Source organism: Zeugodacus cucurbitae, chromosome 5 (genome assembly GCF_028554725.1).
Source record: "Zeugodacus cucurbitae isolate PBARC_wt_2022May chromosome 5, idZeuCucr1.2, whole genome shotgun sequence".
NCBI classification, from domain to species: Eukaryota; Metazoa; Arthropoda; class Insecta; order Diptera; family Tephritidae; genus Zeugodacus; species Zeugodacus cucurbitae.
In genome coordinates this window covers 3,651,720-3,677,951 of record NC_071670.1, presented here as the reverse complement: position 1 = coordinate 3,677,951, position 26,232 = coordinate 3,651,720, and the positions used below count along the sequence as shown (strand labels likewise).

Genomic DNA, 26,232 nt, shown 5'->3' with positions numbered 1-26,232 from the left:
ATAAACAAATCTTACAATTCAGCTTGTCAGCTGCTGAATCGCTGCGTGAACAGCTGTTTGCCAGCTGTCAAGCGGAATAAACAAAAACACAGCTGTTATATGGAAAATCGCGAGGAGTTATCTCTTTTAGGATGTTCCGCAATATTGTGATTGGCATATCCGGCGGCGTCGATAGCGCTATTTCTGCATTTCTACTCAAACAAAAAGGTTAGTGCTACAATTCATCATACACAACAAGACTACTAAAACGCTGACTCTTGTATTTATGAAAAGGCTACAATGTGATTGGCGCTTTCATGAAAAACTGGGATGAATTTGATGAAATGGGCGCCTGCAGTGGCGAGCAGGACTACCGTGATGCAGAATATACATGCCAAAAGCTAGGCATTGAATTGCATATGGTGAATTATGTGAAGGAATATTGGAATTCGGTATTCAGGTGTGAGATTCACTGATATTTCTAGACTTTAATAAACATTCAATTGCATGCAACAGCGCTTTCTTAGAGGATTATCAGAGTGGACTAACGCCAAACCCTGATATACTTTGCAACAAGTATATAAAATTCAATTTATTCTATAAATATGCCAGAGAACAGCTGCAATGTGATGCGATTGCGACGGGACATTATGCAAAAACAAGCTTTGGTAACTTTCTACAGCATTATAACGCGAATGGTGGTATGCTATACAAAAAATTATATCAAAAAAGGGCACCAGCTAATAATTTTTCCAAAAACATAGACGTGCACTTGCTGATACCACGCGATACGTTCAAAGATCAAACCTTTTTTCTCTCAGGCATACAGCGACACACGCTCAGTCGCACCATGTTCCCACTGGGTGACGCGTTGAAGTGCGAAGTCAAAGCGTTGGCGCGCAAATGTGGCTTAGCGCGTTTGGCGCAAAAAAAGGAAAGCACAGGCATTTGTTTTGTCGGCAATCGCGACTTCAAACAGTTTATTAAAGAGGTGAAATATTGCAAGGCATTATATATCAGAGTAAATTTATACAATAATCTTTACAGTACATACAACCGCGCAAGGGGAATTTCATTGATATTGACACTGGTAAAATTGTGGGCACACATGAAGGCATACACACTTGGACAATCGGACAACGTTGTCGTTTGGCTTCATTTTTACGTCCATATTTTGTAGCGCAAAAAGACGTCGCCAATAATACTATCTATGTGGCGTCGGGTCACGAACATCCAGCACTTTACAGTGATGTTATATATGCCAGCGCGCCCAATTGGCTGTGCAGAGATCCGTTAAACGCTGGCGTTGATGCTAGTGCACAGCAGTTGCGTTGCCGTTTTCGTTTCCAGCACACAAAACCCTTGGTTGATTGCGTAGTTGAAAGGGCAGCCGAAGATAACGCCAATGTAACAATAACTTTAGACAAACCATTGAGAGCACTTACGCCGGGACAATATGCAGTTTTCTATAGCGATAAAGCGTGTTTGGGCTCGGCGCGTATCGTTAGTGCTTGCCGTAAGGCGGAGGAGCACATACAGAGAGTGGAAATGTTTCAAGAGAGTTGACGTTTTAACGAAAATGCAAAAGAAATGATTTTTGGAAAATCCTTACTACACGTAACGCCATAAGAGACTGTATCACATGTTGTAAATAAAATTTTCATTTACTCAAATACTTTTTTTGCAATTTCTTGCATTTGTCTCCGCATAGAAAATTAAACCTACAATTTCCTTCGTTTTGTTTGAATTTTAAGTTGAGCTATTTGCTGTTTATTATTTTGCTATAATTTAAACACACGTTTTTTTTTTGTTTTTGTAATAGTGTGTTTCTAAAAGTTTTCGCTTTATATTTTGTTTGGCTCAATGCGTTTGTGCATGCTTTTGCGTCGTTTGAAATGCTAAATAAAACACAAATTTGTATGTATGTATAACGGCATTGACCAATTACAAACAATCCAAGTCAACGTTGTGCTATTGTGTTTACAAATATTACTAAAAATCTAATGTTAACAATCTTATCAGGTCATATAACGGTTAAATATTGTTTACAACTCTTATAAATAAAACGTCTAGTATATTAATTTACTTAATTGCTTATAAACTAAACTTAAAAAGTCAACTGTTTGTTGTTACTAAGCCAAAAGCACAGTGAGTGCATCTAAAAATTTCGCCATATCATTTTGTCTTATTTGTATTAGTGAGGTCTCGAAGAAATCCTGTAAAATAACTGCATTACATTTGCTGGCGGCCTGTTCGAACGCTTTGCCAAAGAAATTTTTCGGTGAATCTTCACGCACCGGTGGTATGCCCACCAGCAGACAGAGACCACGTTCCAAGTCCACTGGGCAACTGGCGATTAGCGGCAATTCGGGCGCTTGACGACTGCGCGACACTGCGACGTGTCCATTTAACATAAACTTTGCCAGCAAAGTCAAACCGTACGGATAGGAGAAATATGTATTTTCTTCGTTTAAAATGTAATAGAAGAATGTGCCCGTAGAGAGAACTTGATGCGCCTCCAAGCTGCTTTGTACTTGTTTGAATATGGACGATAGTAATAGTTTGGCATTTTCAATACCTTCTACCATAATGTCACGATGACTGCGCGATAAACTATCCAACGCTTCCAGAAAACAATCCTCTGGCGTTTTATCCTTTTTCACTGATTCCAAAATGGCTAACATGCCGTAGACATAATCGGCAGCTGAATAACGATTGCGATAGCCATAATTGAGTGTGAATGAACCATATACTATATCCGGAATGTTATATTTTTCCGCCAGTTTTTCCAACATTTTATAGAACTCCTGACGCAACACCAAATCCATTGCGCTAAACATCTGTCGCGCTTGCACCAATGGCAAACCCATTTCGACCAACAGCTCATGTAGACGCTTCTCACCGCGCAACGTCCATAAACGCAATTTGCACGCACAATACATAGAGTAGCTATAAAAAAAGTTTGACACTAAAATTATTTAAAACACTAAACAATTCCAGTGCTACCTACCGCATTGACTCCACCACACTCCAGTGTCGATACAACACTAAATGCAAATCATTTTCAAAATTGATCTTCGATGCGCTCATATTGCTCTGATCATTCGTTTTGTTAGTTAAACGCGATACATGCGATTGTACATGCTCTATTTCCAGCGTGTAAGCGCTACTCTCGATTTTGCCCAAAATCAATTGCTCTGTGAGTCCCACAATTGCCCACCACAATAAATCCATATTATCTTTGGACAGTTTCCAAGCCAATTCGAAAATGGTTAATGCCGTCGAACGTCCATAAAAACTGTACTGTGTATATTCAAACATTATGCGATCACGTTCGTGCTCCCATGTACGACGTTGTCGTTGTTTTATAATACGTTGCTCGTGACGTTCGAGGCGACTCAACTTCTGTGCTGGCGGTCGATCTACTTTTTCACTGTCTTCCTCATCAGAACCGCCAGCGCCACTATCGTGACCACCATCATCATCTGCATCGTTATCACTTTCCTCATCTTCCGATTCACAGAATATGGCTTCGAATGCGGGTATATTTTCTTCTTGCGCAGGATCGCCTAATATGCACACCTGCAAAAAAAACATATATATCATTTGAACAACGGTATACAGTTGTTTATAGTAAACATGTAATTTTCTAGCTCACCTGCCGGTCACTGTAAATGTTGCATACATCTAACGGCCGATGCGCATCACAAATAAAAAACGTTACATCCTCTTCAGGTTGTAGCAATTCTACTATGTCTATACAACCGCCACAATTGACTAACAGCACATACTTTACATCACCCTGATGTTCGTTGTAAGCGCGTTGCAAACCGGCCAAACCCATTATGGGCACTACCGAATATAGCATGTGGTCATATTTGAAGAGTGACTGCAAAATCTTACTCGCACATATAGCATCAATATCATAATTGACAATTATAAGCAGGCGTTTGCCCACTAGTCGATTGTAGAAATCCTGTCTGAGGTCTTGTATAAACATTGCAAATTTTTACGTATGTATTTTTTTTTATTTGTATACACTAGTACTTAATTTCTTTCCGTATTTGTCTATTTAAATTATTTTTTTGCTGTGCCTGCCAGCTGCTCACGATCAACACTTTGCGCACTACATAATTATTGTGCGTTTCAAGCTTGCTAAATGTTTACAATTACTTTTATTCTTTAAATGCAGCGTTAATTTGTTATTATTAACTTAATCGTATTTGAATTTTTCCAATTAAAACGTTGTTTTAGCAGTGAAATAAAGTTTGCAAAATCTCCAATGATCGTCCTGTTCACTTTCCCATGTTGTCTTAAAAGCGGGAAACTCTTGTTCGTGTGGTATGTTCAATGTGGAAGATTGTTTAAACAGAGTTGCTTTGAAAGAGAAAACAAATTTTGCAAATAAAAATAAATAAAAATTTGTAAATAATAAAAATAAACTTTTGAGAATTTAAGAAAATATGTAATTATAAGAATAAAATAAATAAAATACTATATATTTTATCAACCATTTACAACTAGAAATAAACAAACAAACATTAAGTTGTGGAAATGGCTTGATGAACACAATTGCCAATTGGAAATTAAAATTTTGAATTTTAATATATAAACAATGGTTGTAAATTTAAAAATCCAAAACATATAAGTCATATTTCTTATAATTTATGCATTAAATAACTTTTTTTATTTTTAAATCTATTTCTAAATCCAAATGCATTGTGGCTGCTTGGTACTTTTATTGAAAAAAAAAAAAACAAAACAACACCAACGTTTTACTGTATTACAGCAGTTGTTTTATTTAAAACTAATAGGTATACAACTTGTCACTTTGTTAGCACTAAAAATTATTGCTAAATTCTAATTGACAAACTCAATTCAAAATTAAAACATTAAATTCCCCAATCCAACTATAGTTCCTCGAAGAAAGCAACACGCGCTTTTGTCGAACCTGATTTTAGTTTTTTCAACGTTGAGTATTTCGTTTCGCCTGCCTTGATGAGCGCCTCACTAAGTATATCCAAATTGCATTGATTTTCTTCGATCTTCAACAATTCAATTTGTGAACGCAACGTTTGCAATTGATTTTCCATTTGTTTGGATTTCTTTAAATACTCTAAACGACTATTTGTGATTTGCTCCATTTCCGCATCGGTGAGTATGAATTCCTTTGTTTCGCAATCATCAATAAAATCGGCGCACGCGTCGATTGTGTTGGCGCTAAGATCATTATGGGATGTTGTCAATTCGACGCCGCCTGCCGTGTCCATGTCCACAGTTGAATTGCTGTTGGTCAACGACGGTGTGCTGACAGCCGTATTTGTAGCCGAGACGAGTACGGTATTGCCTGAAACGGCCACTAAACTATCGGTGGATGTTTTGCGTCCATGATTGATGAAATTAAGCAGACGTGCGGTGGCTTCACGCTCCGCTAATTGTGCACATTGCAGTTCTTTTCGCAGCTTTTCCGCCTCTGCCTCACGTTTATCTTTTTCGAGTGTTAACTGGTGTACATAAAAGTCCGCATCGCGTATCTTTTTCTCCAAATCCATCTTCTCGTGTTCAATTTTCATTTGTCGCTCACGCAAACGATCCATTTCGGTTTTGAAGTGATGTGCTTTACATTCGGTCAATTGCATTTGCTCCTCATTCACGCGACTTTTCTCAAAGTACAGCTCCTTGGTCTCCTCGGAACGACGCTGTGGTCACAAGAGGTAAATTATTTTCAATTTATTTTTATTTTTTTTTAATTTACATAAAGCAAATTCACTTACCAACGCATCACTAGCCATATGCATCTCCTCCTGCAAATGCTCATAACGCTTCTGCAGTTCATAGCGATCACGTTCCGCCTTTTCGCGCAACTTTTTCTCGCGCAAAAACTTAGCGCGTTCTTGCTGGCGGCGCTGCTTCTCCTCCTTTGCTTGCGCTTTCATTTGTTGTATTTCCATCGTGTCCGGCTTACGACGTCGCATATACAGATCATGATTGCCTTTACACAAATCTAAAATCTAGTGGAAAATAATAATAAATAAAATTAAAAATAATAAAAAAATAAAAATAATAATAAATAAAAATGAAATCAATAAATAATAAAGTAAAATTTTTACACTAAAGCACAATACATACCATTTTATTAATATGCAAATCTTGTGAGTAGAAAATAAAATTAGAAACTTTTGTGTCCACCAGACGTATGGTAAATTTCTTATCATCGAAGCTCACATGTCTTATTTCGTTCCATTGAAACGTGGTGCGTGGAGAAAGCTTATTATTTTCTTCATAAATATTAAGTCCGATGGCGGTAACGCCAAGCCATAATTTGGTTTTATTTTTATTCTGTGAAAAATAATGAGAGAGTTGTTTTTGAATTCAACATAATTTCAAAACAGCTGAGAGCTACACTTACAGTAATAGGAAAATAGTTTACACCATACATATCTAAATCTTGTGCGATCTTCAAGTATTCCATTTCAACTTCGTCACGCGTCATCGGTTCATGATCCATATACCTATGTACATATGATTTTCCAGCTTAAACTTTGCAACATCTAATACTCATTTAAATGAATACTAACCATGTCTTAATGCGTGCTTCCCACATTTCCGGTGTCATTTGATACTGGTCGGTAACTTTTTTTGGCAACAAGTCTGCGCTCGCTAGCATGCCATCCTTGTAGGTTTCATAGTCGTAAGGACCGTACTGCACATGCACCGCATATGATGCTAACAACACTGACGCTTCCGGCCGACAATATATATCCATGGACAGTATACTCTGTTTAACTTGTAGGAAAAACAAATGCTGTGTGATTTCCTGTATTAGCTCCTCACTAACATTCTCCGGAAAATATTTTGCATAGAAATTGAACACGTAAAAGTCATTAGCTTGCAGTTGTATGCGTTGATCTTTGACTTTCTTGTCCATCTTCAGCCAGGCTACATGTCCGCGCGCATCCACATACTGCAAACCAAAGTACCATGATTCACGCAAGCCTATCGTGCGACAAACCAAATCAAAAAGTTCTTGTCCCGTCTCCCGATGGCCCAAATTGAATTCTAATTCTGAATCGAAGGTTACCACCTTCACTGGTAGCGAGCGATTTTTCTTCGACCGAAATGGACTCATCATTATATTATGCAGACATTAGTGTGTCTATATGCCTACGCTGGTTTGTTATGTCTTCGAGTGCACTTTGTTATTGTTTTGTGATGTTGTCCAAATTGTTGCTAAACATTGTACCAAAAACGGACGTGTTTTGTTGTAAATTAATTTATTAAATACTCATCGCTAATTTGGCACTTTATAAGGCACATAAAATTTAAAGCACGCTGCTGTGCCTGACAGCCGTCAGCTGCCAATCACTTTTATAGTTTAATTATAGTTTGTATGATCTTTTTATTACAAAATTTCATCTTTTTTGTTACAGCGCGATCACTAAAAGTGCAAATTGACAAAAGTAAATGAAATGAAAAGTGAAAGAGAGCCAACTGTCAAAAGTGACTCAAATCGCAGCAAATTGTTATTGTAGGAATGTAACATAAATAGTTGGCGAGTACGCACGCACTGAATATACTAAACAATTTCAGTTGTTCACAAACAAAAACTAATTTATTATTTCACGAAGTTCACAAACAAATATGAATATAGCTTTTAACATAATTGAAATTATTTTACAGAGTTTATGTTTACAATCTGCTTAAATAAGACTACATAATAAACTGCTATCAAATACTATCCAACATATTGCTTTCATGCATTTTCTGTATTGAGTATGAATTTACATTTGTATGTATGTACGTGTTGCACATGAATTAAATAGTCGTTTATGAACCCAAACAATCACTTAACAGCTACGTAATTAGTTATAATATATATCATTTTACATTTTATAAGTTGTTACGCTAAATTATAAACTATAAGCCTGTTGCTTTAGCTATGATAAGCTTGCTTTTGTTTACTGGTACAATTTGCTTTGTTCTCTTGCACACTCCTCTTTCCAATTATTAAACTAATTTGCGCTTCCACATTTTGTCATGCTCTATACAACACACCTTTTCAAACGTTCATAGTGCAATTCATATAATAACTTATTTTTAATATAATAGAATGGATTCTCAGCTTCGTTCAGCTCGGGTGCATAAGGATGCTGCAAATGCATTTGTTGTTGTTGTTGCTGCTGTTCGTCTACTGTATGTGGTTGCTTATTATGCAAATGCATATTCAAAGCACTGTTATTGATGTGATTGTTGTTGTTGTATAGTTGCGATAAATCAACTTGTTTGGTGGGGTCATTAAAATGCAATTGCTGAATTGCCTGCTGGGGCTCATCCAAATTTGTCAAATGCAGCTGATTGATACGTTTTGAGAGTGGTGTTGAATCACAGATGTCATCTTCACGACTTCTTTTTCTGCTTGGAAAAATAAATTTTGTATTATTGCAACGCAAACACTTAAATTGAATTACCTTTTGTCGATTAAACCTGACATTTCGTAAAAAATATTTTAATTTTTTTTTTCTAATACTCCGTATTTACGTTTTCTTGCTTTTTTTGTCGCAATCGCGAATGGGAGTAAAAGTGGAATGCAGTTGGTTGACTGTGTTCACAAGCTGGAAATAATGCACAGAGTTGCATGGGAAGAGGATGTATTTTATAATTAAATTATACAATATTTTTTTAGAATTGTAAATATGTTTACAAATATTTATACTAAAAGCGCTTTATTTGTTTATATTTTTGTTGTTTTTAAGCAGTAAACCTTTACAAACAAATTTTGACTATCATAAATAAAACTATGACAGTTAATTGAAATCATAACCATACACCAAATGCAGTTCCACAATGAACTAAAATATTGTGTTACAAATTTTGTAAAATTCGAAATATGTTTTTCATAATTTGGGAGCGTTTTCCTTTAGTTTTGTCGTTTGTGATTTAAAAATTTGTATAATTTAAAATTTGCTTGTTTGGCACCCATTAGTTATTTTAGTACTTTGCGCCGTAACAGCGCAACCCTACATTTATCGTAGGAGAACAAAGCAGAAGAAGCAGAGTGTGGAAGTAGACGTGAATAAGAAGTGGACGAAATTATTTCATAGAGCCCAGCCCCAGTTAAAAATTTCTGATTTTTACAAAATATATGTAAGTAAATTGTTAAAATTTGTGAAATTCCAAATTGTAAATGCAAATGCGACATGAGCATGTGGGAATTGTGTTTGTTTTGTGCATAATTGGTATGAAAATTTGCGAAACAAAAGTCGCATGAAAAGAGAAAATTCTTAAGTGTGAAAAGTGACGGTGCTGTGTGTGACACAGGGTGCAGAACGACAACTACGATGACGATGACGGCGTACGAACAAACGAACTACTAAATTAGGCAGCAGCGGCGGCGGCGTTGGCGGTGGAAGAACGGCTGCGACGACTGCGAAGCGTTGCAATAACGAAAGGAATGCGATAAAAAAGGAAAAAATAAAATAGCAACAAACACACACGCACTTATTGCGGCATTCCCAGCATAAAACGTCAAGTGTGACCCATTCGGCGGCGTATCCGTTGAGATACGGCAAGTGAATACACCAAAAGGAGGCGTCAGACGCGTACAATATCAGCAGATTTTTAGACAATTGTATGTACGTATGTGTACGCAAGTCGTGTCGCAATAAGTAGTGTATTTTTTCCTTTGCTGTTGGCAGCATATAAAATTTGTTTATTTGTTGATTACTTTCACGTTTTTGCAATACGAAAAAGTTCCGTGCTAAATTCCAAAAAACAAGTTTGGTATGTAAATGCAAAAAAATATAAATAAAATGCATCAGCACAACGTCGCAGTCGACCGCGCCGTTAGCAACTTTGTATTTTCACCGTCACAGATGAGACATACTTCAGCAAAAGTGGTTTTTAGGAAGTTGTAAAGATAGAAAATTTGTACAGCAAGTATATTTAATGGTGTTAGAAAAGTCAATTCAGTATTTTAGTAGATATGAACGTTTTACCAGGGGAATTTTCGCTTATCAATATTCATTGGTTTTTGAGTCATAGCTCGCCAGAAGGCGAGCCGCAGCGCAGTTCATAAAGTCCAAAGCAACGATATACAACGTCGGCACACACACAAGCACAGCACGAGCGCACTTATGTAAATATGTATTTGGCTGTAAGTTGGCTGTTGACTGACCGCTCGCGATACATGTATATTTATAATTTAAATTTCCCTTAATGAAACTGCAGCCAAGTATGATTGTATGAGGCATAATCGGTTAGACTTGCATACGCAACTAAATAAACTTGGAACAAATGCTTAACGGACAAATAATGGAGAGAATGCTAAACGTACATTTGACCACTATATAATACCAGTTTCAAAAGACAATGATCAATGGTTATGAATGCATAAAAAAATTCTTTGCATACAATTATTACAAATGTCGTGGAGGCACTCTTGTTATCGAGGGAGCGGAGAAAAGGCACGCACACATACGTGCCTACACATGTCTAAATATACATACGCGTATATGGCATAAATGAATGTATTTATCCGCTATTGACGGCAGACGGCGAATGTTGGAATGAAGGAAATGACAATTGGTAGCGCGTTAGAGTCAACAATGTTATCTACGATTGAATTTGGCTCGTAGTTAATGCGAATTGACGGACATTGATAGCAAACTACTCGCACATACGTAATTTCTTAAGCTACGTAATTGACAACAAACGTTAAATGTTACAAAACATAACCGACAACGTTGGACAGTACTGTGTAGTTTGGAATGGATGTGTCAAAAGTTTGTTTGTGAAAAATATGTGTCGTTGTCTCCACTTATTAGGCTGGTATGAGGTCATTTTAAAACAATAAATACAGCTTAATAACTTTAAGATAACGCATACGACAAGACAAAAAGGGTCAACAGGTGCTAATTTTTAGTAGATAATACATTTAAAGTACATGTCATGCAGCATAATGACTATTGGAAAATCGCATAAATAAAACAAAGGAGAAAATTGTATTAATAGAAAAAATAAGAACTATACGCGATGCGCTATCAATTTTGAGTCATATTTTCTACTAAAAGTGCACACAATGAAATATTTTCTCTTCGACGCCTTTGTGTAACACTCCCCCACTCATTTTATATTACAATTTCTTCCCTTATTACTAATCTAGCTAGTAGATATGCCAGTTTGTTCAGTGCAGGGAGTGTCCTTTTCGTCATATGTTATGTGTTGATTAGATACTCTATACATAGCTATAACATCCTCCTAAAATGGTTTGTCGGAAGTTGTGTGTCACTTATTTATTTTTTGTTGTAAATGAATGTGATATGAGTAAATAAACCAATCGATAAGTATTTTTTCCAATTCAAGCTAATATTATATTTTTGCAATATTTTAGTTGCACACAAATTTTTTTTTTAAGGTTATGTGTTTGTTATCAACATTTGACATCTGATAAGCTGTTTTATTAATATATGCAATCATATTTAAGCTCAAATAGCTATTGGGAAAATTAATAAATATTTCAAATTAATGCATAAGAGTGCTCTTCTATATTGCATACATTTAGGGTGCAACAGTTGCTGGATACAAAATTATGGCTAGCGACTTGTATTTGTTAAAATTTTATGCTTGGACTTATGTGTTGTGAAAGTGTGAAGTGTTAAAAATATTAAAATTAGTTTTCGTTTTATTTCTAAACGTGCCTTAATAGTAAATAAACAAATCAAATTGATTGCTTACAGTAACTGATTAGACGACAACTGCGCTAAAACGCAAACGCAAAGAAACAAGCTACAGCAAACATGCAGACCATTAAGTGTGTTGTTGTCGGTGATGGTGCCGTGGGTAAAACTTGTTTACTCATTTCGTACACGACCAATAAATTTCCATCGGAGTATGTGCCCACCGTGTTTGATAATTATGCGGTGACAGTGATGATCGGTGGTGAGCCATACACTTTGGGCCTATTCGATACGGCCGGTCAGGAAGATTACGATCGTCTACGTCCGCTGTCCTATCCACAAACAGACGTATTTCTCGTCTGCTTCTCAGTGGTCAGTCCCAGTTCATTTGAGAATGTTAAAGAGAAGGTTAGTACACATACAAACATACATACATATATACAAATAATAGTAACTCAAAAAAAAAAAATTGTGCGTTTTGATTACACCGCTTAGTGGGTACCGGAAATCACGCACCATTGTCAGAAGACACCCTTCCTATTGGTTGGCACACAAATCGATTTGCGTGACGAGAGCAGCACTTTAGAGAAATTGGCTAAAAACAAACAGAAGCCCATTACCATGGAACAAGGCGAGAAGTTGGCCAAGGAATTGAAAGCAGTCAAATATGTGGAATGCTCCGCTTTAACACAGGTTAGTTAGTTAGTTACACCCTTGCTTGTATGTTTTAAATACTGGTATATTAAACATATTTATTTTTTGGCATAACAGAAAGGTTTGAAGAACGTTTTCGATGAGGCCATCTTAGCAGCGTTGGAGCCACCAGAACCATCCAAGAAAAGGAAGTGCAAATTCTTATAATTTTATGTATTTATTTATAAACGACATTTCAAACAAAACAAAAACAAAGCAAGTAAACTAACAATAACAACAACAAAATAAGCTTGCAAGCGCGTATGAATTCATTCATTCTACATACTATGCACAGGAATAATGGATTAATTAAAAAAAACAACAAAATTTTGTAAACGATTTGTCGAAACGAGTCAACAACAACACTCATTTGTTGTAGTGTGCAAACGGTAAATTCGTGTGGCGGTATTGGCGTAAGGCAAAAAAAAAAATACAATAACAAAGTGTATTGTTAGTGTCGAAAGCAAACAACAAAAAAAAGTATTTGTATTTTGGGTATGATAGGGTCTGTCTATTTTGTAAAAGTTGGTAATATGCATATATGGCAACACATACACACACAAATAGCAATAAATAAAAAATTTTCTAAAAAAAAATTCAAAAAAATTAAAACAACAGCAATAGTTAATATTGCAGTACGGCAGTATAAAATTAAACGCGTTCGTTTTGGATTTTTCAAATTATCGCATAAATATGGCGTTATAAAGATTTATATATATATTTAACGATATAAAATTATGCCAGAAAAGGTACAGTGCATTATTAAAAAAAAAAACAAGCAAACAAACAGTAAATTTAAAATAAAAATTAGCAAGTTACTGCAATTTTTCCAACATAAATGGCATAATCTAAGTAAAAGTGAACGCAAACTCGTACACACACAAAGCTAAGCGTTAAAGGAGTAAAAAAAAATTTAAAGTAACCACACAAATACTTACAATAAAAGAAAAAACATTAAACAAACAAAAAATGATTGTAGTTCGACATTGAAAAATGAACTAATGATGCATTTTTTAATATTTTTATATATATACATTATCAATTTTTACATTACTTTAGTTATAGTCATTATAATTATTGATTTCAGATATTAAATAAAAAAATGTAACAACAACAATAAAATTACAACATAATTATAACATACCGGGTTTTTCGTTTTTAAGCAAAGCGGGAGGTGTATGAGGAAATAATTTATTGTTTTTGTTGTTATTATGCGCTAAATCATGCAGAAAGTTAAATTAATGCGCCTTGTTAAACAGAATTTGTGAGTGAAGCGAAGAGAAAAAGTGTTGTGAACCGGCGAATATGTGAATACGAAAATCTACTAAATGTCATAAAGTGTCTAAAAAAGTATAAATACTTAATTTTTTAACTTCATATTTATTTTTAAATATAACTACCATAAATGAAAAACAAATTCTCCACAATCTAACTAAACTTTATTTAAAAACTTTTCTTTCTCTCTTTTAAACCAAAATTTAATACAAAATTTTTCTATTAATCCTGCACAAACTACAATTCACAGCGCTACTTTAAGTGTTGCTGGCACACCACGCCATTTAGACGCCTGCACCCATTTGCATTTGATACCCGCCTGTGTAACTGCATCCAGCATATTTACACCCAACGTAGCCTTGCCTTGTACGCCAACCGCATCGTAATCCCAACGCATGCAGTTGGCGTTTTCCTTAATTTGCTCTATAGCATTCCATGCTATCATAACACCATTGTCCGAACAATATTTCTTTGACGGTCGGTACGCGCGGCAATCGTAGTGCGCCGCCAAATGTGCGAGATCATTGAAAATGTAGTCATTATTAGCCACACCGCCGGAGACAACTAGCGAGCGTGGCGAGTCGCCAAACCAAGGCAGTGTGAATTCCAGCGCGCGTTGTGTGCGATTCATTAAATGTCGGCTAACGGCCGCTAACAGTCCAGCGCAGAAATCGTGGTAATGGTAGATAATGCCATCCGGTGGTGTGCCTGTGGAAAAGTTTATAATTTATAATAATTTATTAAAAAAATATATATTCAGTCCCACCTTCCTGCCGCTCCGCCGCGCGTATATTGCGAAACGAATTATTCTTTATGCCAGCAAAGCTAAAATTGCAGTTACGTTCTCGTGCCAGTGGTAAGGGAAACTCAAAGCGTGCGGGATTTTTCGCGTCCTTTGCGGCATCCTCCACTGCTTGTCCACCATTCCAGTAACGATATTTCGGTATGAGAAACAAACGCAAGCGACGCGCTATTTTATCGAACGCTTCGCCAGGCGCGTCGTCAAGCGTTTCGCCGAGTAGCAGGAATTGTGTAGCGCTGCGTACAAAAACTAGTTGCGAATGTCCACCGCTTATGAGTAGACATAGAAATGGAAATGGTATATTTTGTTCCATGCGCGCCTGTAAAGCATGCGCTTCCATATGATGCACTGGCACCAATGGTTTATTGTATTTACGTGCGATGTGTTTAGCAAAACGCGCGCCGACAAGCAAACTGAGCGGGAGACCTACATGCAGTTGTATAAACGCAGTTTATTACTACTGTCCGAATTCTTGTACACTTATGTAAATACAAACCAGGTCTTGTTGTCACACCAATAGCATCTAACATGTTCGGTGTCAGCTGTGCCTCCTGCATGCAACGCTCGAACACTTCCGCGATCTTGGCACGATGCAAATCCTGTGCGCGCGGCGGTATGATGCCGCCATACCTATATATGCGCATTAATTCATTTCCGTTTAATATTTATATAAGTTATCACACAATAACCTCGTATGAAATTTTTGCTGTGAATTCAGGACATTGCCCAGCACTTCTCCGTTTTGGTTCAGCAGCGCTATGCCAGTGTCATCACAAGATGTCTCAATACCGAGTACGCTGAGGTGACGTGCTTTTGCAGTGTTACTTGCAACATACTTAATAAATCGCGTGACTTTTGTTGTTAAAATAAACATTTTATATTAATTTACGCAATAAACAATTTACCACATCTCCTAGCAATACACTATACATAAATAACCGATATAATGCACAAAACTCATAAACAGCTGATCATTAGAAATAATCAAACAAACAAACAGCTGTGTGTGCGCTGTCAAATTAAGTAAACACAAAACACACTTGATTTCACCATAAAATTATTTATAAATTTATTTAAATTTGAAAAACAGTTATTCAATTCGGCACAGGTACATGGCCAGTTAAATTACCATTTAATTAAGTCTAGTGTTCGTAATATATGCGATAGTAGATTGTTTTCGAACGGAAAAAACTATAACTGTTGCTGAATTTCAGCAAGTATACGCCCTCGCCTGGATACGTATGCGAGCCCACGTAAACTTCGTTATAACAATCGCGACGATACACGGGCACTATTATCGAAACGTATGGCTTCGAGGTGCTGCCTTCATCCAGTGATTCTTGTTCGATTTTTGCGGAACCACTTTCAAGATCTTCATTTATTGATTGTATATCGTCATCGTTATCAAAGTCACCGGTTTCACTGTCTGTCTCATGCACAACTACTTCCGTTGTTGTGGGTTTGCTCCATTCAAAAAATAGTCCAAAGCCAATGTCGTAATTATCACTGGCGAATTCCCAGAATATGCTCTTCCCATTTACCATTGTTGGTACGCGTACCTAAGTTGAAAAAGAAATGAATTTAAAATGATTTCGTTTACTATTTTGAATAAATAATATTGCTCACCGTTACTACTTCGCCGTGATCTAAATGTAGTACACCATCGCCTTCACCTTGTGACACGTCAGCCTTAAATTCTTCGATGTCTGGCCGCGTCCACATTTTAGCTGGTTCTAATATTATGAATTCATCCTGACTGCCATCGTCTTGTTGCTGCTCCTCATTCTTACAGTCCTCCAGCACACTTGCAGTGTCAATTGTTTCGTTTGGCAACTGCTTCGTGGCTTCTTCGCCCAATTCAATGTGTGCTTTATTATGCATATGCAGTTGTTGCATATACTGATGGTAATGTTCGTCCTGTAGCTGTCGTATGAGTACACCCTGTTGCTCAGGATTACCAGGAAACTGAACTTCAGCGTAACTCTTTAAATTTACATAAATTTCGTTATTAAGTTAACACATATTGATATTTCACATATTTTATACATATGTGCTTGGTAGCTACCTTAAACTGCTGAAATGTTTGTTTATTTAACGCATCTTGTAGTTTCCGTCGTTGTAATTCATCTTTGTAACCCTCTTCCAGCAACTCTTTCTGTTCACGTTCACGCTTTTCTTTTTCCAACTTCTCTTCCTCCATTCGGCGTAGCTCTTGCTTTAACGTCTCATCGCGATTCTGTTTAACGGCCTCCACATAAGGTCGGAAAGCGGTACACATATTATCCAACAAATCGATGAATCCCTCCATTGCTTGTTCCCGGTTGATATCACCCAAGAGTTGCCAGTGCATACGCCGATCACGTCCAATAACATCGAGCACGCCCAATTCGGGTGCACTGTTGGCATCGTAGGGACCCATTGTGGCTTGCTGCTTAAAAGCTATTAATTTTAAATTATCCTCATAGGATAAGTGTATTGCTTTGCCAGTATTCTCTGTAAGAAAATTATAGCAAACAAGTATATATGAGCAGCTGTTCGAGTGAACGTTTATCACACCAGGTTTCCATATTCTCAAAGCTTATCAACTTACGTTTGTAGAAACCCAGCGCCAATCGATATAATTCCGGCAATGTGAATCCCCATTTTTCTAACGCAGCGGCTTGTTGAATGCTGTCCATTTTAGGTAGACTTTTCTATACGTGTACTTTTCGTTTTACTAAGTATATATTTATTTATAATTACGCTGACATTTTAATGCAGAAATTTGGGTTTTCCAGATTCCAGCGTATACAAAGAATTGTTCAGAATAAACGTAAAGGGTGAATTTAAAGTGTCAAAATCACGAAGAAGTATTCACAATAGTTTTTTATGGAGCCAATGATTTTTCTTCAATGCAAATTAATTGTTGTGCTATATATGTATATTAAATATAATTATTAAAACAATCTAATTTCAAGTAATTATATTAATTAAAAATTCTTTGTAATAAACAAACCTCGTTTATTTTTATGTTTTATGTCACGCTTGACAACACGCCAGTTTGACATTTGTGTATAATTTTTTGTTGTGAAATGGCAACCCAAGTACAGGTGCTGCCTGCTTTGAACTGCACATTCATTTGTAATTTGTTCTCCGCTTCGACTTGTTGTGTTTGACGTAGTGCGTGTAACTTGCTTGTAAATAAACGAGAGAGAGAGACGTACAAGAAGACAGTGTGTGGTGCAATTCCGAGAATTTGAAAATTTCAGTAAAATTATTATACGCAAAACTGCCTAAAAACGTATTAATCTGTGAAATATTTAGCTAAAATCCATGATTATTTAATGTGTGGCTATAATTTATTTGTAATGTTGTGGAAATATAAAATTTGAGAAGAAACCAAATTAAGTTTTCCCAGAAAGGTCAATTTCTAAGTAAACGAATTTCCAAGAATTCAAATTCGATCTGCGCTGTTGTGCATAGTGTTGTGTGTGCGTGTATACATGCGCCAGAAGGACGCAGTGTAGATCACATACACAAGTGAAACGAAGGAGGGGAAGTGTGCATGTTTGTGATGCAAGTGCAAGAAGGTGCTGCATAGCCTGCATATTTCCGCGAATTGGACAAATCGCTGCCTCTGCAATAAAACAGCAAAAAAAGGTGAAATAATTTGGTTGCTTTCGGGCACAACATACATATTTATATTAGACAGTAGTGGCAAAATATTCTATAGCAGTATATGCAAAATGTGTGAATTATTGCGCTACGTTAGCAGCACAACCATTGTGTTGTGTTTAGCGCTCTTAATCGCTGCATTCCATGAGGATGATGTGGGTATGACAATACCATCACATGTTGATCTTAATGTGGGAGACAGTGTGAATATATCATGTCTCTTAAATCCCACCCGATTTGAATATCCTTGCGAAATGATATTCGAAAATCAACTGACCAAGCTACGTGTCCCTCCGGAGGACATTGTGGTAATGAACACAAGTTACATCGTTTATATGTTTCGAAATGCACGAGAACAATCGCTAAGGCTACTTTGTAAATGTGATATGGATGCAATCGCAGAATCAACCATAAACGTGGGCACCCCACCGCGCGCTGTCAGTCAATTCGATTGTCGTAGTTTTGATTTCGAATATATGGTTTGTAATTTCACTCAACCTGAAAATGCCGTACTTACACAATACAATCTCACCTACTACATCAATTCACCGGATTATGAAACGCCGGCATACTGTAATTTTGATATGAAACCATTAGTGGTTTGTAACATCACCGCGGAGCATTTATACCGGCCACAAGTTGAGGAATACCATTTTAAAGTACACAGCAGCAACTCCCTAGGCAGCTTTAAGCAAGAATTCACCATCAACAACCTGAATGTTATGGTGCCAGCGCGACCAGGTCAAGATTTTCGTATTACGAAATTAACCAAAGATAGTATGGATGCCATTTGGAGTATGCCAAAATATGACTCATATTCACCGAACAAACACCGTGGATTACAATGGGAAATACTATTACAGCCAGATGGGTTTGCAGTGCAAAATATCAGTGCTAGTACGCAAGCACGTTTGGTACGCTTTGATCGCGGTTGTAAGTTGTCACTAATTGATCTGCCATATGCGCACTATTGGTATGAGTTGCGTTTACGAGTTAAAGTGCGTACCGCTGTTGCCGGTGAGGATATGTGGAGTCAAACATTTAAGTATCGTTTCCGTACGCGACCACGTATGCCAGATAGGCCACCACGCACTGATAATGGCGGTTTTTATATAAATCCATTGGAAACCGAAGTGCGCCTCTATTGGGAGCAATTAGAAAAGTGGGAGGAAAATGGCGATAACTTTACGTACATAATACGTGCGTTGGAAAAGCACAGCAATGGACAAACCAGGTGAGCTACTAAGTTTTTTTTTTATATTTAAAAGAGGAAATATGTATTTGTTATAGTAATTTTAAAACCTACAAGTATAACTTCCGATTCACGGCAATCATTTTTGACAATTGCTAAGAAAGTAAATAAACAATTTGTCATCGTGTAGTGCATGTGCATACATACATACATACATCATTTTATACTAGAGAATTCACTGGTGGTGAGCTTTTTATTAACAATGAATATGCACAAAATAATAATATACATAGCTTAAATCTGATAATTTTTTATGCTTTATTAGGACGAAAAAGGAAATAATGAAATCGTCTTAATACATATATTATAATGATATAATTTAGTGTTTTACACGCGAATTAGTTTGCGTTAATAATTTCATTTTTTTATTATATTTTTTAAAGTTCGCAAATTGATAAGATAAACGCAGTAGTGCACAAATAAAATAAAAATTATTCTAACTACAGTAGGTCAATGGCACTGTTATAGGTAATTCTGAGAATATGAGTGATTGCTGTTATATAAAAATTATATTAATTAAATAATTGTACGCGTTTGTTTTTACATATGTATTTACTGCACATTACTAAAAAATATTATTTTATATGCGTGATATAAAGAATTTATAAATATAAAGAATTCTATAAAAAATAAAATGAAATAAACCGCGTTTAAAGAGAAATAAATATTAAAATACTTGCAATGTGCCAAACAGTCTGTGCTTCCCAAGAATTCATTGTTTAAAGTGTTACGAAATATATATGTATGCATATGTAAGTGTATTTGTTGAATTGTGCGCTCTTCTATTGTGTTCTTTTTTGATTAGCAAATATTGTATTTGATTTCTATTGAAATTGCTTATTATCTGCGTAATGCTCATCCGTTGGTATGCATGCGGTTTCAGCCTACAAACAAACACATATACGCGCTAATATTTAATAAAAACTATTTTGCTGCATAAACAAAAAATTTGTATGTATGTGTATAGATATTTGTAAACTTCAGAGAAAACGGTTTTCTCAAAACACAAAATTTAACTATGAATTGCAATTTGCGGTCGCTACAAAATTGTTTAGTTTTTTTTATTAATAATTCTACATAACAAGTTTTTCATAGAATATTTGGAAATATGTACTTATGTGACATTTTTGTGTATTTTAAGAAATTTACAATTTTTAAACGTTGAATTTTAAAGAGATTTTAAGTGAAATTTGTTCGTTTTTATAATAGCGAAGTAACCGATAAACGTAAACTTTGGCTAATACGCTAGTTCGTCTCACATTTGCTATTATCTCTTAAGTACACACCTTCAGTGAATCCCCGAATATGTTTGTTTTACTGGCTTATCAATTGCCGACGGTCGAACTTATAAAAATATATATATATATAGCGATATAGCGACATACATATATTATTATTATAAAAAAACGTAACACCCAAGATTGCGGTTTACCCCTGTTTTAAAATAAACACATTTAATCAATGAACATTTTTATTTCATTTCATTTTTAAATTTAATTAAGTAAAAAACAGTTCTAACTGTATTGTTGGTGTTTTGTGTTAATACTACATAAGACTGACTAATAATAAAATAATTTTAAATAATGCATAAACAAAAAATTGCACACTCAATTGATTACAGAGCACTACGGCCACGGCAACAAGAGGCAAATTTTGCCATTTTCGATTGGCACAACGTTTTGCACTATACTTTCCAGTTAAGTAGTCGTAATCATATGGGGGAATCCGCCAATTCGAGCTTCATTACCATATATCCACAAACGAGTAGATTTGCCAAACATTATACACCACACTCCATACATAATGTTTACCATGAGACAAATCGTTCGTACACGCTAACCTGGCTGCCACCACAAAAGCAAGAGGGTCTACAAAATTATACCGTGTACTGGTGTTATTCGAAATTGGCCATGCCCACCGATTGCAGAGTGAGTACAATAGCAACATAAAAAAATTCCATTCCATAACCTCAAATCTAATTTCAACACAGGGCTCAATACATTTCCGTCATGTGAGCAGCAAGACGCATCGCTTCGCTACGGAACCACAATCGGTCGAACATGATCACTCGTTAACGCTCGCCGTGTCCGCCAATTATATGGATTATAATACCGGTATGCATTGGACTTCGTGCAGTGTTGACGTGAATGCCGATTTTGAACCCATGGAACCGGAGGTCTTATCCACAACCGCAACTGAATTGCGCGTACAATGGAGCTCAAAGACAGTATGTCCATCAATTTTGAGTGGTTATAATTTGACCTATTGCGAGGTGGCTGATACAACAACAGTTGACGAGCGCGCAACACCGCCTAGCGTAGCGGACGATCTATTTGAGCCGTTCAGTCGGAGCGCTAAGACGGTGCGTGCCGAAAAGGCGGCATGTATTAATACGCCCACAACGATACAAATCGATAAGAATTGGAATAAGTTTAATATAACTGGCTTAAAGCCGTTTACGCAATATCGTTTGGAAATGTTTATGTTCTCCCACGAGAAGGCGGGCAAACCGAATGAACAACTACTGGTGCGTACGTACGAATCGGCGCCTTCACCACCACGACGCTTACAGGTGACTGTGCTGACAGATACGACGGCGAACATCAGCTGGCTTGCGCCCAGCGAGAGTAACGGTTATATACGTGAGTATATTGTGAAGCTAAATAATAAGGAAATTTCGGTGAATACCACGCTTTTGGAGGATCGCAACAATATTAGTTTCCTCTTGACGAATCTAACCAGTTTCACGTCGTACAAAGTGTTTATTATCGCGGTCACAACGTACAGATCGAATCACAGCAACGATGTACACTTCACTACGTTTATGAGCGGTAAGTTTCAGTTATGAAAATCGTAATTTTTTAAAGTTCATTTTTTTAAGCGACATAAAATTTGAGATTTTTTTTTAATTTTTTGAATATTTGAATGATTTCTTTTATTTTATTATTTTTTTAATATTTGAATGATTTCTTTTTTTATTATTTTTTTAATATTTGAATGATTTCTTTTTTTTATTATTATTTTTTTTTAATATTTTTAATGATTTTAATTTTTTTTATTTTATTTTAGTTACTTATTTTTTTTATTTCATATTTTTTTTTTATTTCTATTTATTTTTTATTTTTTTATGTTTTTTTATTTTTTATGATTTTTTAATTTCTTTTTCGTAAAATTATTTCCTCTTTTGAATTTCACTGTACACCCTTTGAATAATGTTCTCTTTGTGCAGCGCCCTCTAAAATGGCTTACTCCGGTACAACGTACGTGAATCTAAAAGAAGTGCAGGTGAAGTGGTCGCCACCTAGCCAGCCTGGCGGTCGTTTGGACTATTATGAGATCGCCGTAACTGTGTTACGCGGTGATTATATCGAACGTCGTCGGCTGTCCGTCGTCTTCGGCAATAGCTGTGTGCTGCGTATACCCGCCTGTCCCGATCCGGACTATCAAACGAAAGTGGAAGTGCGCGCCATAAATGCGGGTGTGCTCGCGAATAACGAAGTGAATCCACAGGATGTGCTTGAACACCAGATCGAATTCGATCCGGACATACATCATTACGAAGGTAACGAAGAATTAGTATGTGTAGGTACGGACAATGCAGCGGTTGCAGCGCGTGAAAAGTCTGCATTGTTGCGTTATCACAATAAAGACAATTATTACTTGTACAAGTCGGATTGGTATCCGCTGACTAGCTTCGGTTGTTCACAGCGACAACTTGGTAAAATTACCGTTATCACTTTAATGATTGTCTGCACAACACTGATGTTGATGGCGCTTATGTTCTTCGCGACGAAAAAATGGAAAATGATGAGCGATATACAATGCACACTGCCCGAAGCGTTGGATGCACACATCAAGAAGGCGAATGCCGCTGGCGGCGGTGGCTTTAACGGCGGCACCATAATCAACGGTGATGTTGGTGGTATACACGTCAATGAATTTCTAGCAACGTCACCGTCGCGCACCATAACCTCACAACCGTTACACGACAACCACGAGCGACTGCACAATGAGGAGCATCACTTGTTGGGCCGACATAGGCATGACTCGGGCTACATTTGCGATGAGTTGCCATTCGAACGTAGTATTAGCGCGCTGACGGCGACAACACAGCTCACGGACAATGTGGAAGATTTGCGTGACTACGCGCACTCTGAAAGTTCGTCCGATTCGTTGATGGGTAGCACAGGTAGCAGTGGTGGTGCTAGCGGTGAACCGGAAGCACAGGACGTAGCACCATTGCAGCGCATAACTGAAGAGCCTACTGGCTACGTACAAGCCGGTGCTTTTGGCGGTTACGTAATGGCAGACAAATTGAACGCCTGGTTGCAGCCAAAAGCGCCAGTGCAACCAGCAGCAGCAGTGCAAGCCAACACGAATGGTTATGTGCAAGCGGATGCTCTACTTGCGGCAGCGACGAAAAACAAGAAAAGTATTGCACCCGTCGCCGCTTTCAGCGGTTACGTTAACCCCACAGATCTGCCACAATGGTCCGCAGAGACACAAAATACACCGACAACAACAGCAGCAGCAGCAACACCAAGTGCAAAAGTAAGCGAGGTATCCGCCTGTAGCAGTGGTTACATAAAGGATACAGATTTAAAAATGCCCAGCGCTTGGGCACTACCGCCACAAATACGCACCAATGGCATTGAGTCGGTTAATAATAGTGATTATATAAATGCAAGTGATTTGTGTGCAGCTACGGCAAAGTGGACAGGTCAACAACAACCAAAACAGCAGCAGCCGAATGCGCCAGTTGCTAATAACAGCGGTTATATAACGGTGGATAGTCTAAATGCCACAAAGCCAAGTGCAGTGACACAGCCACCAGCCAACTCAATTAACAATAAAGCACAGACGACTGCACCGATAACTGTCAACCAATCGACCAGCAGCGGTTATGTGCAACCAAGCACTTTACAAGCGTTACTTTTCAATGGGCCTGCAACAGCAGGTGCTGCACCGTTAAACAATACGAATTTAACGAATTTTAGTGGTTACACAACATTGGATGCGCTGGGCAAACTAACGCCACCACAAGGCGACGCATCCACGACGGCACATAGGCCACAGCAAGCTGATGCTAAACCGCGGCTCATGGGCTATGTGACGCAGCGTGAAATGAATGAATTTGGACAACAACAGCAAATGCACTAGAGGAATAACAATAACAACAAATGCACTAGAGGAATAACAACAACAACAAATGCACTAGAGGAATAACAATAACAACAAATGCACTAGCTGAATAAAAATTACAACAAATGTAGTGAACTTTCACTTGTTGAAGAATTCGGGGAACAGCAACAGCAACAAAAACGAAATTAAAATAGTGCAAGTGCGTTTTTTTTTCTTTCAAAGAATTTTTTTTCTCTAAAAATTCTGTTTGAAATATTATCATTAAACACATGTTTTTGGAAGGTGAATTTAATAGGCAGTGTATGTGTTGAATTACAATTTGACCTTTGTTGGAAAGTGCTGCAAATACTGATTTGTGTTAGTTAGAGTGGCACTGTAATGCATTTCAGTGCGTTTTGCACACAGTTTTGCGATTATTTCGTACATTTAAAAGTTAACTATAACCACTTTAACGTTTTATTTTTTAATTATTAAAGGCTAAAGCGTACTCGATAGTATTAATATGAAATTATAATTATATATTTGTAATTGTTAATAGATAATAAGTTAAGATTTTAAGCCTAAAAAATAGTTTTAAAAATGACTAATTAAATTCTTTTTTTTTTGAAAAATACCTAATTAAAATTTTTTTTTTTTGAAAATACAGTTATGCCTGTATTAATACATGATTTTATTTTAATTGTAAATTTTGAGTTTATTGAAAGCTTTTCATATCAATGTTCCGTCGTTACAAATATTTTTTTAGTGATTTGTGAAAAATATGTCTTATTTTATTATTTTTATTTTATGCTTAATAACTTTGTTTTAATTTGGACTTAAACATATATTTTTTAATTATTATAGTTTGCAAAAAATATTCTTTTTTTTTATTTTATTCAATATTAATATAATAATAACAAAATTATTATTATTTTTTAAATATTGTTAATTATATAACGATTTCAATTAGGTACAATAATTATTGCTCAATTTGCTCCAATTTTTGTATTTTATTTTATTTTTAAACTCAATTTGTTCCACTGTAATTTCTAACGTAATTTGTTATTAATAAATAGTGATTCATTTTTTACATAACAAATAAGAAAACCATTCAACAATATGTTTTTTCCATAAACTTGCATAAACTATGAGATTAACATTATATACATACGTACAAATGAATAAATAAAGTGCTTAAGCGTAATGTGTGTGTACCTAAATATAAAAGCAAATAAGAATCATGAAAAAAAAACAAATCGTACAAAAAAGTTGCAACAGCATAAGCAAAATTGATAAAATACCATATTATAGCGAAGAAGTATTTTGAGAATTTAAAACTGATCCATGCTTATGAAAATGTATACTCGTAAAGCTAACATTATTTTATATTAAAGATTGTGGAAATTTTGTTGTTTTTAAAAAAGGGCGTTTAATTTACAGTTTCAAAGTAAATAATGTGTATTGAAATTTATAAATAATATATCTGTATGCGTATATATGTATACATATTTATATAATAATAATATAAATGTAAACAAAATAAGCAAAAAAAAAAAATAATAATAATGAATAATGATGTATTTTTCCGTTTATTTATATTTTTTTATAAAATATTTGAAAAAAGCACAAAATTTAAAAAAAAATGCGTTTTACAACGGTTTTTAATACTACATTTTGAAATTTTATATTATTATTTTTAGTTTATTTATTTTTGTCCATTTATTGATCTAATTTTTTAACAATTATCAATGTTAAATAGTAATTTAAAAGCATTTTAATTT

At 36.0% G+C, this 26,232-nt stretch overlaps 8 protein-coding genes and 1 long non-coding RNA gene across 11 annotated transcripts; 4 read left to right on the top strand and 5 right to left on the bottom strand.

The window, feature by feature from the left end:
- Window positions 1–66: 66 nt before the first annotated feature.
- LOC105208644 (mitochondrial tRNA-specific 2-thiouridylase 1) lies at window positions 67–1,652 on the top strand. Its single transcript, XM_011178609.3, has 5 exons — window positions 67–207; window positions 274–439; window positions 496–680; window positions 744–970; window positions 1,027–1,652. The coding sequence occupies exons 1-5, from the start codon at window positions 132–134 to the stop codon at window positions 1,543–1,545; spliced, it is 1,173 nt and encodes a 390-aa protein (XP_011176911.1). The 5' UTR covers window positions 67–131; the 3' UTR covers window positions 1,546–1,652.
- A 127-nt stretch (window positions 1,653–1,779) lies between these two features.
- LOC105208643 (cell division control protein 45 homolog) lies at window positions 1,780–4,293 on the bottom strand. The gene is made up of 3 exons (XM_011178607.3): window positions 3,638–4,293; window positions 2,990–3,561; window positions 1,780–2,928 (listed from the first exon to the last, which is right to left on the bottom strand). The coding sequence occupies exons 1-3, from the start codon at window positions 3,977–3,979 to the stop codon at window positions 2,112–2,114; spliced, it is 1,731 nt and encodes a 576-aa protein (XP_011176909.1). The 5' UTR covers window positions 3,980–4,293; the 3' UTR covers window positions 1,780–2,111.
- A 459-nt stretch (window positions 4,294–4,752) lies between these two features.
- Mer (moesin/ezrin/radixin homolog 2) lies at window positions 4,753–7,429 on the bottom strand. The gene is made up of 5 exons (XM_011178610.3): window positions 6,558–7,429; window positions 6,389–6,491; window positions 6,109–6,318; window positions 5,754–5,990; window positions 4,753–5,678 (listed from the first exon to the last, which is right to left on the bottom strand). The coding sequence occupies exons 1-5, from the start codon at window positions 7,109–7,111 to the stop codon at window positions 4,890–4,892; spliced, it is 1,893 nt and encodes a 630-aa protein (XP_011176912.1). The 5' UTR covers window positions 7,112–7,429; the 3' UTR covers window positions 4,753–4,889.
- LOC128922107 (uncharacterized) lies at window positions 4,993–8,054 on the top strand. The gene is made up of 2 exons (XR_008471376.1): window positions 4,993–5,133; window positions 7,410–8,054. It is a non-coding gene; the product is annotated as an uncharacterized LOC128922107 (long non-coding RNA).
- LOC105208646 (probable basic-leucine zipper transcription factor F) lies at window positions 7,564–8,608 on the bottom strand. Its single transcript, XM_011178611.3, has 2 exons — window positions 8,448–8,608; window positions 7,564–8,391 (listed from the first exon to the last, which is right to left on the bottom strand). The coding sequence occupies exons 1-2, from the start codon at window positions 8,468–8,470 to the stop codon at window positions 8,022–8,024; spliced, it is 393 nt and encodes a 130-aa protein (XP_011176913.1). The 5' UTR covers window positions 8,471–8,608; the 3' UTR covers window positions 7,564–8,021.
- Window positions 8,609–8,960: 352 nt separating this feature from the next.
- On the top strand, window positions 8,961–13,486 carry LOC105208648 (cdc42 homolog). 3 transcript variants are annotated; one of them, XM_011178612.3, is made up of 4 exons: window positions 8,961–9,123; window positions 11,715–12,062; window positions 12,150–12,347; window positions 12,426–13,486. In XM_011178612.3, the coding sequence occupies exons 2-4, from the start codon at window positions 11,775–11,777 to the stop codon at window positions 12,513–12,515; spliced, it is 576 nt and encodes a 191-aa protein (XP_011176914.1). In that variant the 5' UTR covers window positions 8,961–9,123; window positions 11,715–11,774; the 3' UTR covers window positions 12,516–13,486. The 3 variants fall into 3 exon arrangements, with proteins under 3 accessions (XP_011176914.1, XP_054087616.1, XP_011176915.1); XM_054231641.1 differs by lacking the exon at window positions 8,961–9,123 and adding an exon at window positions 9,397–9,611; XM_011178613.3 differs by lacking the exon at window positions 8,961–9,123 and adding an exon at window positions 9,741–9,759.
- LOC105208649 (probable tRNA N6-adenosine threonylcarbamoyltransferase, mitochondrial) lies at window positions 12,936–15,396 on the bottom strand. The gene is made up of 4 exons (XM_011178614.3): window positions 15,114–15,396; window positions 14,921–15,054; window positions 14,389–14,850; window positions 12,936–14,330 (listed from the first exon to the last, which is right to left on the bottom strand). Exons 1-4 carry the CDS (start codon window positions 15,296–15,298, stop codon window positions 13,867–13,869), a joined length of 1,245 nt encoding a protein of 414 aa, XP_011176916.1. The 5' UTR covers window positions 15,299–15,396; the 3' UTR covers window positions 12,936–13,866.
- A 92-nt stretch (window positions 15,397–15,488) lies between these two features.
- LOC105208650 (Golgi resident protein GCP60) lies at window positions 15,489–17,258 on the bottom strand. The gene is made up of 4 exons (XM_011178615.3): window positions 17,015–17,258; window positions 16,490–16,917; window positions 16,051–16,407; window positions 15,489–15,983 (listed from the first exon to the last, which is right to left on the bottom strand). Exons 1-4 carry the CDS (start codon window positions 17,100–17,102, stop codon window positions 15,567–15,569), a joined length of 1,290 nt encoding a protein of 429 aa, XP_011176917.1. The 5' UTR covers window positions 17,103–17,258; the 3' UTR covers window positions 15,489–15,566.
- Window positions 17,259–17,519: 261 nt separating this feature from the next.
- On the top strand, window positions 17,520–24,634 carry LOC105208651 (cytokine receptor). The gene is made up of 4 exons (XM_011178617.3): window positions 17,520–19,312; window positions 20,952–21,258; window positions 21,321–22,161; window positions 22,560–24,634. Exons 1-4 carry the CDS (start codon window positions 18,150–18,152, stop codon window positions 24,488–24,490), a joined length of 4,242 nt encoding a protein of 1,413 aa, XP_011176919.1. The 5' UTR covers window positions 17,520–18,149; the 3' UTR covers window positions 24,491–24,634.
- Window positions 24,635–26,232: the final 1,598 nt, after the last annotated feature.

Bases quoted from the DNA above. Each gene is read 5' to 3' on its own strand.
- LOC105208644 (XM_011178609.3), top strand. From the start codon at position 132: ATGTTCCGCAATATTGTGATTGGCATATCCGGCGGCGTCGATAGCGCT. The intron at 208-273 runs GTTAGTGCTACA...ATTTATGAAAAG, and splicing joins ATTTCTACTCAAACAAAAAG to GCTACAATGTGATTGGCGCT. The intron at 440-495 runs GTGTGAGATTCA...TGCATGCAACAG, and splicing joins TATTGGAATTCGGTATTCAG to CGCTTTCTTAGAGGATTATC.
- LOC105208643 (XM_011178607.3), bottom strand. From the start codon at position 3,979: ATGTTTATACAAGACCTCAGACAGGATTTCTACAATCGACTAGTGGGC. The intron at 3,562-3,637 runs GTGAGCTAGAAA...TTTTTTTTGCAG, and splicing joins ACATTTACAGTGACCGGCAG to GTGTGCATATTAGGCGATCC. The intron at 2,929-2,989 runs GTAGGTAGCACT...CTTTTTTTATAG, and splicing joins AGTGTGGTGGAGTCAATGCG to CTACTCTATGTATTGTGCGT.
- Mer (XM_011178610.3), bottom strand. From the start codon at position 7,111: ATGATGAGTCCATTTCGGTCGAAGAAAAATCGCTCGCTACCAGTGAAG. The intron at 6,492-6,557 runs GTTAGTATTCAT...ATATGTACATAG, and splicing joins GAAGCACGCATTAAGACATG to GTATATGGATCATGAACCGA. The intron at 5,679-5,753 runs GTAAGTGAATTT...TTGTGACCACAG, and splicing joins ATATGGCTAGTGATGCGTTG to CGTCGTTCCGAGGAGACCAA.
- LOC105208646 (XM_011178611.3), bottom strand. From the start codon at position 8,470: ATGTCAGGTTTAATCGACAAAAG. The intron at 8,392-8,447 runs GTAATTCAATTT...TTTTCCAAGCAG, and splicing joins TCAGGTTTAATCGACAAAAG to AAAAAGAAGTCGTGAAGATG.
- LOC105208648 (XM_011178612.3), top strand. From the start codon at position 11,775: ATGCAGACCATTAAGTGTGTTGTTGTCGGTGATGGTGCCGTGGGTAAA. The intron at 12,063-12,149 runs GTTAGTACACAT...TACACCGCTTAG, and splicing joins TTGAGAATGTTAAAGAGAAG to TGGGTACCGGAAATCACGCA. The intron at 12,348-12,425 runs GTTAGTTAGTTA...TTGGCATAACAG, and splicing joins AATGCTCCGCTTTAACACAG to AAAGGTTTGAAGAACGTTTT.
- LOC105208649 (XM_011178614.3), bottom strand. From the start codon at position 15,298: ATGTTTATTTTAACAACAAAAGTCACGCGATTTATTAAGTATGTTGCA. The intron at 15,055-15,113 runs GTTATTGTGTGA...GCGCATATATAG, and splicing joins CAGCAAAAATTTCATACGAG to GTATGGCGGCATCATACCGC. The intron at 14,851-14,920 runs GTTTGTATTTAC...AACTGCATGTAG, and splicing joins TGGTGTGACAACAAGACCTG to GTCTCCCGCTCAGTTTGCTT.
- LOC105208650 (XM_011178615.3), bottom strand. From the start codon at position 17,102: ATGGACAGCATTCAACAAGCCGCTGCGTTAGAAAAATGGGGATTCACA. The intron at 16,918-17,014 runs GTAAGTTGATAA...ATTTTCTTACAG, and splicing joins GGCGCTGGGTTTCTACAAAC to AGAATACTGGCAAAGCAATA. The intron at 16,408-16,489 runs GTAGCTACCAAG...GTAAATTTAAAG, and splicing joins AAACATTTCAGCAGTTTAAG to AGTTACGCTGAAGTTCAGTT.
- LOC105208651 (XM_011178617.3), top strand. From the start codon at position 18,150: ATGTGTGAATTATTGCGCTACGTTAGCAGCACAACCATTGTGTTGTGT. The intron at 21,259-21,320 runs GTGAGTACAATA...ATTTCAACACAG, and splicing joins CCATGCCCACCGATTGCAGA to GGCTCAATACATTTCCGTCA. The intron at 22,162-22,559 runs GTAAGTTTCAGT...CTCTTTGTGCAG, and splicing joins CTTCACTACGTTTATGAGCG to CGCCCTCTAAAATGGCTTAC.